General features: G+C 42.1%; 1 protein-coding gene across 1 annotated transcript in view; it reads left to right on the top strand.

Annotated features, from left to right (window-relative positions):
* Dnah9 (dynein axonemal heavy chain 9) overlaps positions 1 to 12,166 on the top strand; it is a 315,810-nt gene that overhangs the window by 22,989 nt on the left and 280,655 nt on the right. The window contains exons 5-6 of the mRNA XM_028783166.1: positions 275 to 486; positions 2,216 to 2,449. Coding sequence (XP_028638999.1) covers positions 275 to 486; positions 2,216 to 2,449 — 446 coding nt within the window. The remainder of the gene's footprint in view (positions 1 to 274; positions 487 to 2,215; positions 2,450 to 12,166) is intronic.

Consider the following 12,166-nt stretch of genomic DNA (forward strand, 5'->3'; position numbering starts at 1 on the left):
CAAGACAAGCTGAGAAAGCCAGGAAGAAATCCTGGTACAAGAATGTTGTCAGAGGATTTCTTAGTCCATCATTCTAGAGTTTTCAGAGTGTCCTAGGTTTCAGACTTTCTATAGAGGAAGAAGAAGCTTTCTGAACCCATCTACTGGCTGTCTTCTCAGGTCAAGAAGAAACTGTAGCCTTAGCATTGCCAACTCTTCACTCTCCAGCCACAGGGGCTCCATGAGGTAGGTGGTGACCCAGCAGGGATAGCTGACCATCTCTGATTCCTTCCAGCCCTGACAGAGGCCCAGGACATCCATGTGCACCTGTTACCGCTCCAGCAACACCTGGACATGCTGGAAAATGTGGAGTTTCCTGAGGTGAAGGACAGGCTTCGGCCTCTGCTCCATGTGGTCTGTCTGATTTGGGCCACCTGCAAATGGTACCGCTCTCCAGGGCGGCTCACAGTGCTGCTCCAGGAAGTCTGCAACCTCCTTATCCAGCAGGTGAGCTGATCAGGCATCCCAGAAACTTCTCCCCAGGGGTTGGTTGGCACAAAGGCATATGGAAGAGTAAAATGTGTGTTTCCCTAGGCATGGAAGTAATTACGGTCCAAGAATTCTCTCACTTGAATTTTATATTTTCTCAAGCCAGAAGTTTATAAAGAGGTTTTCCCTAATGCTAACACTGGAGTGGCTCAGTGTCTCCTTACTTTATACATAAGTCCTGGAGAAGGCAACCTCCTTCGTGATCTGTATGAAGGATTGGTGTTGTGTCACCAGTGGAGCCTAGTAAATAAGACAGATGCCTCTGAATAAAGTTCTGTTTCTGACTTACTACGTGTGAGCCGTGCATTCTAACACAAGCCACTTACCTCCTCTGTGCCTCAATGTCCTGTTCATAATGGTGCTCCAAAAAGAAAAACTCTCATGGGGGTCAGTAAGAGGCTTCAGTGTAATGATGCCAATGAGATCTGTGTCTCGCACATGCTCAAAGCTGTTTAGCCATGGACTTTCAAGATGCTGCTGCTGCTTGGACTGCACAGAACGCTCCTCTGCTTTTTGTTGCTGATGGTGGTTATTTTTTGTTTTGTTTTTATTTGATGTTGAACCCAAGGCCCATATTTTTAAATTTTATTTTGAGACATGACCTTGTTATATTTCCCAGCCTAGCTTTAAACTTAAACTTGCAATCCTCCTGCCTCACCTTTCCAAACAGATGGGAATTCAGCTGTGTACCACAATGCTGGCTTTCCTGCTCCCCCTTAGGGATTCCTATAGGACTAAGACAGTATGAATCTTAAAGAATGCATCTGTAAGTGGAACTAGAAGCCTTGGCTTGGGTGGCCTTTCCTCCATAGTGACTTCTTTTGGCACCTAAAGACAGTCAGCCCTTAGAAAACAATGAGCAAGCTCATAGAATGGCTCATAGTAACTGGCATCCTCTGAGGGTGTTGAGGCTACAGAATGATGCAACATTTATAATCCTAGTCAGTCATCAGATGAGGGGGCAAGAAGGGTCTTAGAATTACCACTTATTTAAAAGTGTTGGTCAAGGTTCACCCAAAGCAGCACCCATACCTGGAGTGTTTGTCTCGAACATCTACATGTTACCCTCATTACTGATGTGGACTTTTAGTTGAAAGTACAAGGAGACAAAATGGAACATCAATAGAGAACACTGTTAGCTACCATGCTTTGAAAATCCCAGAGAAGACTGACTAACGTTGTGGTTTCAGATGATACCATCCAAACCCAGTATTCTCTGCTGCTCCCTGGGTTGGTGACAGGGACTATCCAATAGCCGAGCTTCCCAGTTCTCAGGTTCAAATCTCTTAGAAAGAGAGAAATAGACATGGCCCAACAAATTCTTGCATTGAAATTATTTTGCTTTTCAAGCCATTAAGTCACAAAAGAGCATGTTGGGATCGATATCTGCCCAGATCCAGCTGACCCAGCTAAGTCCCATGGTGCTTCCTGGTATCTCGCCAATCATTTGTCAAATCACAGTGTGGTTCAAAGACACACTGTGACTGAAGAAACATGTAGATTGTCGGATTTAAACACTGGCCCAAGGTCACCTGTGGAATTGGAAACTTGGGCAGAAGTTTTCTGTGTGGTACTTGTGAAAAATATCACACGGGTAACTATTTGTTTCTAAGACAGTGTTGACATAGTTATGGGTTATCCTATAGCTGTCACCATACTCATAGATACTAATTTACTTATCTCCCAGGCCTCTAATTACCTCAGCCCAGCAGACCTCCTGAGAAGTGAAGTGGAAGAGAGTCAGAGAAAACTGCAAGTGGTCTCAGATACCTTAAGTTTCTTCAAACAGGCATTTCAGGACAGAAGGGAACATCTCCATACTTACTTCAAGGAGGGCTCTGAAGTCAGGGCATGGGATTTCCAAGCGTCTCTGGTCTTTGTGCAGCTGGATGGCTTTCTGAGCAGACTACATATGGTGGAGGTAAGTATATTCATTTACTCCAGGATCCAACACAAAACCTCAAATGCTTTCATGTGGCCAGAAAGATTTATATTGGCTCACAGTTACAGAGAGTTTTAGTCTGTCATGGAGGCAAAAGTCAGGGAGAGAGCAAGCTCCATCTATGGAAACATAAGATATGACAGTGGTTGTTCTCATAGTGAGGAAACTGACAGCAGAGAGTAAGGCTCAGACCAGGGGCTAAGCCTTACAGCTTATACCCCAAAGGCCTGATCTACTTTTAACAGTCAGGCTTTCTCTCCTAAACATCACATAGCTTCCCAGTACAGCTCCACCACGTAGGGATCAAGCATCCAAACATGAAAGCCCATGGGTAACGTTTTAGATTCAAACACAACAATCACCCATGGCTGACTGAAGGAATCATAGAACATTTCAGTAAATAGTTGTCCTTTGGATTGACCATTAAGCAGGGGTGATTCTGTCAGAAGTCAGAGACTCTTAACATAGGCACTGAGGAAGAGATGAGAGCCCCAGAAATCAGTCTGTGAACTCTGCTTGTTTTCAAATACAATTGGACCAGAAAGTCCAGTGTATGAAACTGAAAGAACAGGTCTCCATACAGCTGCCCATTCTCACAGAGCAGCTGCTCTGAACTTCCCTTTCACCCCTAGAGTCCCCAGTGGCTCAAAATCCCTGACACTGGTGAATCGCTGATAGCAAAGAAACACATCTGATTCCCAGTTAGTTGTCTTTGCCCCCAAATATTTGAACATTAATATGGATTTTAGTTTAAGCACTGAGGAGAAAAGACATGAGACTTTTTGTTTTCAAATTTTAGTTTTGTGTCTTACAACTATGGGCTTATTATATTTTGAGTTTTTGAAAGTATTTTTTTATCACTTTACTTCTCTTTCCTCCTTCCTGCCACTCTCAGCTACTTTTTCTTGAACTCCTCCCTTGTACACCCAACTCTCAAGTTAATAGCATATTTTTACTATTGTTCTTCTTTTCTCAGAAGTCATTAGTTTCCTATAATCATTTGTCTACTTATGGACCCAATAAAATATTCTCATGCTTCCATGTTAACATATTCACTGATGTCACCATTGTTCTGGGCTTTTTCATGCAATCATTTCTAGAAGAGACATTTCATAGTATACTTCTGGCTCTTACAATCTTTCCAGCCATTCTTCCTACATCTTCCGCTAGCAGGAGATGGGATGTAGGTGTATTCACTAAGGATGGGCTCCCCACAACTCACTGATCTCTATTTTATGTCTAGTTATGGTTTTCCGTGGTGGTCTCCAGTTTTTGCAAAGAAAGGCTTCTTTGTTCAGGGCTGGAAGCTACACTTATCTAGGAAAGGTGGTTCATGCAACCTGATCAAATGTTTGATTTCGTTTTTGTTTTTGTTTTGTGTTTTTTGGAAGGACAGAATAAGAAATACATAGCTAGAAGTAACCCGAGGACATCAGTATCAAGTTTAATGTTAGACCAATAGCTGAGGGAGCGGAGAAGGATATTGGACGTATGCCCTTAGCTATTAGTAGCATAGATTTGAGGTCAAGAGCAATGTGTTGTGGAAATTCTGTAATGATTCTAACAAAAGCATTAAATGACAAAGGTAAAATAATGACAGACTAAATCTGTTCATGTCAAATTTTTTCAAAAGCATATTAAAAAATTCTAGGCACCAAGCTAAGTGCTGGCACCCAAAGACCAATAGGATATAGTTTTGCCTAAAGAACTGTCTGGACAGATAGTCATGGTATGGGAGAAGAGAGATGAATTAGCACAGAACATTCAGGATAGAAAGACATAGAATCAGTAAAGTTTGCTAGGGTGAATTGAATGTCATAGTAAAAATACATGTGAGTTACTAGGAGCAAAAGAGAGAGGGGGCACCCTAACCCAGGAGAACTTTGAAAAATAGCAGAAAACACAAGAGGAAACCAATTTTGAACTAGAAAAAGAATTCACTAGGGAAAGGCATAAAGGCAGAAAATATATGAGAGAAAGCCAGAAGCTAGACTGTATGAAAGGCATACCTAAAACCCTTCCTCAGAATCAGGGGAGTTATTAATAATTGACATGTAGCATCATTCTAAATGCCTCATTTTCTCTCAGCTGTTTCCAGCACAGCTCTTGCTGCTCAGCCCCTGTCCCTTTCCCCTTCATTCACTAGTCTCTGATCTCCTCATCAACTTCTTGCTGCTGTGTAGCCAAGGTGATAGAAACCCTGGCCTCTGGGCTGAGCAGGGAGGAATAATTAACTCTGTAGCATTGTAGCAGGCACGTTTGCAGGATCTCCAGCCTCAAAACAAGCTTTCAGTGACTGTTTGGGAGGGGGCTTCAGCCCTGTACACACATGCTAACAGTATGACCTTTTTAGTATAAGGGTATACATTTAGTATACTGTACATGGGATATCAGTAAATATTAGCATAGCTGACCACAGGCTCCTGAGAATCATTATCTCATAGTATTCCCTTCTCAGGCTTCTTTTTTCTGAATCAAAGGCTCAGATGTGTACAAAGCAGTTGCCCTGGTTTTACTGGAGAGAGCTTGATGTCCCCCTGTTCTCTGTCTCTTTGCTTCTGTTTTTCCTAAGTTGTCTGTCTTGTACACTGGGCTACTTATTCCTTTGTTCCTGGGCATAGTGACTCTGTTTCTTATTTTTTATCTTCCCAATGTTGGCTCTGATTCATCCCCCTTGCCCTTTTCTGTCTTCTTCCTCCCCCATCTCTTCTCTCCCCAGCTCAGTGCAGCAGGACGGGGAAACTATTGATTATCTTCTGGCATAGTTCATGTAGCCCTTTAGTTAGCATTCTGAGTATCACAGTGATCAATGCCTGTTTCAAATGGGATTAATCTGCTTCTCTCCAGCAAGAATTAACATGGACTTAACCTTCTTCATCTTCTATGCTAGTGCAATATATGACCACCATGGTCTTGGCACCTGCAATTAATAAATAGAAGCTAGATGAATAGAATGACATCAGTGCCCTTAGCTCTCCTCTGCTCGTGGTGACAGCCAGGTTGCAAGGGGCTGGCTTCTAATCTCCACACTGCTCCAAGCTTTCTGTCCTTTCATCTGTGATGCTCTTTACCCGTTTGCTTATTTTGCACAAGAGAATTTTGTTGCACAGGTTCATGCTTCCCTTGTGGGTGCTTGCTGAAAGAAGATGGGAGGCGGTGCGGAATCCTGTGGGTGTGCACTGGTGAATGGTGTGCAGTCTACAGAGCAGCAGCTTCCCAGGGCAACAGGAGACCAACCTGCTTCCTCATGCTCTATTCCACATGACCTAATCCTTGCCATGGAAACTGAAGACCACAAACAGAAATGAGGCACACAGGAACTTTCCTTATGTTAGAGCATGGGTCATTGCTATCCCCAGAAAAGCTAATCATCAATATCCATTTTTAATTAACAAGTCAACCTGATACATCAATTAATTTATGCACAGTCATTCAGTGCAGAATGCTGAGCTGGGATTTGTTCGTGGGAGTGTGTAATCTTCTCACTAAACTACTATATGCTCCAGGGTGCCATAAATGTCTCCTTCCCTCACTCCCTTTCTCTTTCCTTTCCTCTCTCTCTCCATACTGTCTCCTCTCCTTGCCTTTGCATTTGGCCAAAACTGGCTTTGTGGTGTTATATATGCCCTACATGCTGTTTTCTATTTTGTGTACCCTGCTTTTAACCATTTAGTTTCTAGATCTTTTTAACTAAGTATCTCACATAAATTTCTTGTCCCCTTTGTAAGGAAGGCCTTTTTTTTTTCTTTATGGCTTCACACAAGGCAGTGGTCAGCCTTCTTAACACCGTAACCCTTTAATACAGTTCCTCATGCTGTGATGACCCCAAACCATAACATTATTTTCATTACTACTTCATAACTGCAATTTTTCTACTGTTGCGAATCATAATGTAATTGACTGTTTTCTGATCGTCTTAGGCAACCCCTATGAAAGGCTCACCTGACCCCCAAAGGGGTTGCAACCACATGTTAAGAACTATTGACCTAAGGGTATATCCCAAGTACACAAAATCATTTGAACGGTCAAGGAACTGAAGAAAAGCCATTTCTTCATGCCTCTGGGTTCCTTGACTCATCCACTCCAGGGCACACTGTTCTCCAGCACGAGCACACATGCATGCTTGCAGTTCCCTTTTTTTGCCACAATATTGTAGAATCTGAATATCCTTGTTTATGTGTCTGCCTGCAGCCTCTTCCCTGCAAATGATGTGGGGAGCTGCTTAGAGAGAGCCCTCATTTCTTTCATTATAAAATTGCTGTGATTCACTTGGAGACAATGATTTCCTGCTGGGGCTTTATGCAGAGTGATTAGCAGGGAGAGAGGTAATACACTGACCTGATACACACCACATTTCCTTGTGGTCCCTCTGCCATCTCCAGCACTCAGCCCAGCCTGTTTTCATTCCTGGCCTAATTGGGCTCGCTTCCTTTTCAGCCCAGCTTGAACACACGGTCACGTGCGAGACCATTAGCTGCATAAGTCGGTGGCAGTCGAAAGGGAAAGAAAACCGTCTTTTTTTCAAATGACCTTTAGAGATTTTCATCTATGAGTATCTGCTTTGTGCTCTCCCTTAATGAATTCCGAAGACATTTCTTTTAAGACTGGCAGCGTGACCTCTCCTTCGGGAATAGAGTAGCCGTTGCTGACGCTTGCCATTACCTCTGGTTTTGATTCTCCATCTCATGGGCCAGAGCACAAATTGAACCCCATCTCTCCACCTGCCACCACGATTAAATGTTGTATCATTTTTCATAACAATAGGTCCCAGTCAGCCTAGTAAGTCTTCTGGGATACCTGCCTACAGAGGAGTAACAGCATCTCCTAAAGAAGCTTTTACTTATCCAGTATCTAATGACATCAGGATGACATTGGGATAGTGACAATTAACTAAAATGCTGACACTTTACTAGCATCCTACATTGGCCCCTTCTGTAGAACCACATGATATGTTAAATATCACTGTCCCTGATCCCACTGTATGTTAAATATCACTGTTCCCATCTACAGATTAGGCAAATGAACCATAGAATCTCAGTGTCTTGCTCCGAGCTACAAAGCCAGCAAAGAGCAGGAGCAGGGTTGTATGAACATGAGTGTCACAGCTCTTCTCTGATGTGCCTCCTAGCTCCAAAGCTCCTATGCACATCCTGTACGCAGCACAATGCGTTTCATGGTTTTACTACTAGGATTAATAACCACTGACATTTAAAAATTATTTAACCCTATTGGCTTAAGTTCGCCTTTTGTCTGTCACTGAGGACTTTTAAATGGGCTGTGCAAAGAGCCTATGTATAAATTAAGAAACCATGACGCATTGTGGTTAGTGTACAAAGTCTGTGTCTACAGCTACAGAGAGCGTCTTTACAGCACTATCCACTGTGGATTGCACCAGAATCTTTCCAGGAATAAAGAGCTCACTGCCTGCCTAAGCAGCCCAGTCCGTTTGGACTGTCTGCAAACTACACGCTTTATTTGTTGGCGTCCCAGGAACTGCTCACGTTTTATAGGTTAAGATGATTACACATCAACAGTTAGCTAGCTTCAGCCTACATGGTCTGTTCCTGTGCTCATTCAGTCCTTTGCCTCTTTCCTCAAAGTAGGACCACAAAAGTATCTACTTTGCACTTGTCAAAGATCCTTTCAACACCGAGCTGTCCTGCCTTTGCTTTCTCTCTCTACCTTTTCTCATTCTCACTCACTGCTCAGCAGTCCTGCTTGCTAGGTTTTCTGTCTCTTTGTCACTTTCTGCTAGATGTGCAGTAGCTAAGTCAAAGCAGAAAGAACATGACTTCATTCACCAAATATTGATTCAGCGCTGAGCATTCTCTCAGGCACAGTGGAATCTGGAAGACCTTTGGAATATTTGTAAACTCCTGGGAAAGATGGGTAGAAAATAATACAATATAATGTTAAATATTATCATGCCTGAGTACAGTAAGATCTCAGGAAAAAAGCTCATAAATGAGAAGGGTGGTGCTGAGGGATGAAAAGGGGGAAACTTTTTTGATAGGAGTTGAAGGAAAACCCCCCCAAACCTTCCCATGAGCCCCACATAAATGCTTCATTCACTATACATTTAAGTTATTTAAAACATTATAAATATCTATCATTTCCTAATAATGAGATACCCCAGTGAGAGGTTACATCTGGCTTTAGGGAACCAGTGTTCTCTTTTATGTCTGGGGACCGCTCTATGTGACAGTGAGGGCAGCTGAAACTGGCAGGATAGCCTGTTATAATATCTCTAGTTCCTGCAGTGAAAGTGTGGCCCATTTTTTAAAAAATCATTTTATTCATTTACATTTCAAATGATATCTACCTTCCCAGTTACCTCTCCACAAACCCCCCTATCACATCCCCCTTGTACTCCTTCCCCTTTGCCTCTATGAGGGTGCTCCTTCACCCACTCACCCACTTCCTGCCTCACTGATCTAGCATCCCCCTACTCTGGGGCACTGAGCCTCCACAGATCCAAGGGCCTCCTCTCCCACTGATGTCAGATAAGGCCATCCTCTGCTACATATGTATCTGGAGCCATATATACTCCCATATATACTCATATATATATATATATATATATATATATATATATATATGGCTCTCTCCATATATACTCTTTGGTTGGTGGTTTCAACCCTGGAAGCTCTGGGTGGTCCAATTAGTTGATATTGTTCTTCGTATGGGGTTGCAATTCCCTTCAGCTTCTTCAGCCCTTCCCCTAGCTCTTCCATTGGAATCACCAGGCTCAATCCAATGGCTGACTGTGAGTATCTTCATCTGTATTGATTAGGTGCTGATAGAACCTCTCAGGGAACAGCCATACCAGGATCCTGTCAGCAAGCACTTCTTGGCATCAGCAATAGTGTGTGTGTGTGGGGGGGGGGTGTTTTAAGACAAAGAAAGAACTTTGGAGAAAGTCACTAACTAGACTTTCTCTGAAAATACAGTAATTAACTACCACTCTGATCCCTGTGATCTCCTGCTTAGATTATCAATAGAATACCTCCCACCCACAACCTAGGAACATGCTTCAAGGCTTCTTAGGCATAAAAAGGTAAAATGAAATTATCATCTCATTTTCTGCTATAACCAAATGTAACAAGATGCATTTGTCTTTTTAAAATGGCTAGAGAGGATTTTCCAACAAATTGAAATTGACATCCACACAATTGTAAAGAATGACAACTGAGGAAATATTCCAAGGCACAAATATTTTCCTCCTGTAAAACAAAGCAGCTAGTAAGATATATGAATTACAATCAGAGTCATTTTCATTTCAATAGGATCCATTTGTTTTCTTCTAAGCACATAAATTTGAACAGTGTAGTTTCTTTGAGTCAAAGTCTCTCTGAGTAGCCCAGGCTAGCCTAGAAATCATGGTTCTCTTATCTTAGCCTCTCTACTAGTAGGGTTACACATGTGTTAGGATTCCTAGCCAGTATCTTATAATTACTTGAATTGTACAAGTTTATGAGACGTAGTTGTGATAATGTGTTGTGTGCATATAGCATGATGGTCAAACCAGAGTAGTTAACATGGCTGGAAACATGTAAGCACAGGAAATGTTATAGAGTACAGTGTGATATTTCAATACATTGTGCAACACATGTTATCCAGTCAGAGTGATCAGCATGTCCATATTCCCATTGCTCTGTGGAGCCTTTGAGTTCCTCCATTCTATTCTTTATCAGATGTGTTATGATGAGCTGCCAGTCTTCACCATTATGTGGGAGTTCGAGACCTTACTCCTACCTGATAGTCTCTGTGTCCCCATTATCGAACTTCCATCTCCACCCTTGCTGTGACCTTCTCTGCCTCTAGGAGTCACCACTGCACTGTTGGGTTGCATCGTTTTAAGCATCCACATTCCATGTGTGATAGAACATGACTTATTTGTCCTCCTGCATCTGACTTATTTCACTTCATACATGTCTTACAGTTCTATAGACTTTGGTACATATAATAGAGTGTCATGATTTATAATGAATTTCATTTATTCACCAGCTGATGGATATGAAGGTCATTCCATATTTCACCTATTATGAATAGTGTAGCAACAAATATGGACATGCTGGTGTCTCTTTAATATGCTGAAATTATTCCCTTCAGATACTCATGTGGAAGGGAATCGGGGGTTATGTGGAAGATCTATCTTCGGTTGATTGGTTGACCCTCCATACTGTTCTCTCTTATTGGCTAATTAAACTTTTTACATTTGTTAGCTTGTGTCTTTTGGATTCCAGTCATCCTAACTGTAGTTAGCTATCTCATTGTGACTTTAAGTTAAGTTTCCTTAACAGCTGGTAAAGTTAAACATTTTTCATGAATTTGAAAGTCCCATGATTTTGTTTTTATAAAATAAAACATAAATATAAACTTTTAATGAGGATTGATCACACAAGCTACCCCATCCCCATAATCACCACAGAGCAAGAATAAAACATTGTCAACATGCAGATGCCGTTCTGTGTTCTTCCATGATCCAAACTCTCCTCCCCTTCAGGTAAAAACATTAGGCTGGCTTTGTGGACTTGGGCTGTATATGCTGCCTCTGCTCCTTTAGTGATTATGAAAAAAATCACTGCATGAACATTCACTTATCAAAAACTGCACATAGTATTACTATCTTCCTGTGTTCTGGGCTGACAGGTAGATTCTTTTAGCACACAAAAGATAATCATTTTTTTTAATTCTACTGCATCATATGTAGCCTCTACAGCCAACACTGAAATATCACCTGTCGGTTTAACCCTTGCTTTGTTTTTCATACAATTTCTTTTTGCATGGAGTGTCTAATTTGTATCCTTTATCCAATTTAGAACTGGATTATTTGGCTTTTGTTTACCAAGTTCCTTATATATTCTGGGTATTCATTTTCCATCAGGGGAATCACTTGTAAAACTTTGTGGTTCCACAGCTGTCTCTTCGCTCTGTTTCCTCATTCTGTAGATAACTTTCTTTGCTGTGCAGAAGCCCTACAATTTCTTCATTGTTACTGACCTGCTCTCAGTTCTGTGTCCACTGTGTTGGATGTTTTATCCAAAAAGCTATATCCTATACTAATGTCTTGAAGTGTTTCCTTCTAGGATTCTCCTTTCCTCCTTCTCTTTCTTCCTTCTTCTCAGCCTTTCTCCATTTTCTAGTACCAAAGATGGAACTGAAGGCTTCACTATGCTAGAGAGGTGTGCTATCTCTAACATACATCCTAATATTTTAGAGTAGTGATTCCTTAACATACACACACACTCACACGTTCACACACACACACACGCATGTACACATGTGTAAGGAGGCAGGAGCTCTGATCCTGATGCTCCTGTCTCTTCCTTGCCGCTGTCTCTGCCCTCCCTGCCTTTCCTGCTGATCGTGCCTCAGCGTGGCTGAATGAGTCAACTCCTAATTGGTTGTGAGAGATTGTGTAAGTGACCTCCTGGCAGTATGAGGAAGTTTGGTGGCTCCTCCTCCTCAGTGCCTCTGTCACTCCTTTTGGACCCAGTGTCAGTAGCCTCAGTGACCACTGGCCATGGGATGTTCTGGAGTAGAAGCAGGCCTGAAGTCACAAAGCTCAGGTATGGTGCCTTTGCCATTCCAACTTCTTCATCTTCTCAGAGCTCCTCACAAATTGTTTACAGAATGACAGTTATAAACTCTCTCTCTCTCTCTCTCTCTCTCTCTCTCTCTCTCTCTCTCTCT

The sequence above is a fragment of the Grammomys surdaster genome, unplaced genomic scaffold (genome assembly GCF_004785775.1).
Source record: "Grammomys surdaster isolate TR1022 unplaced genomic scaffold, NIH_TR_1.0 1019, whole genome shotgun sequence".
NCBI lineage: Eukaryota > Metazoa > Chordata > Mammalia > Rodentia > Muridae > Grammomys > Grammomys surdaster.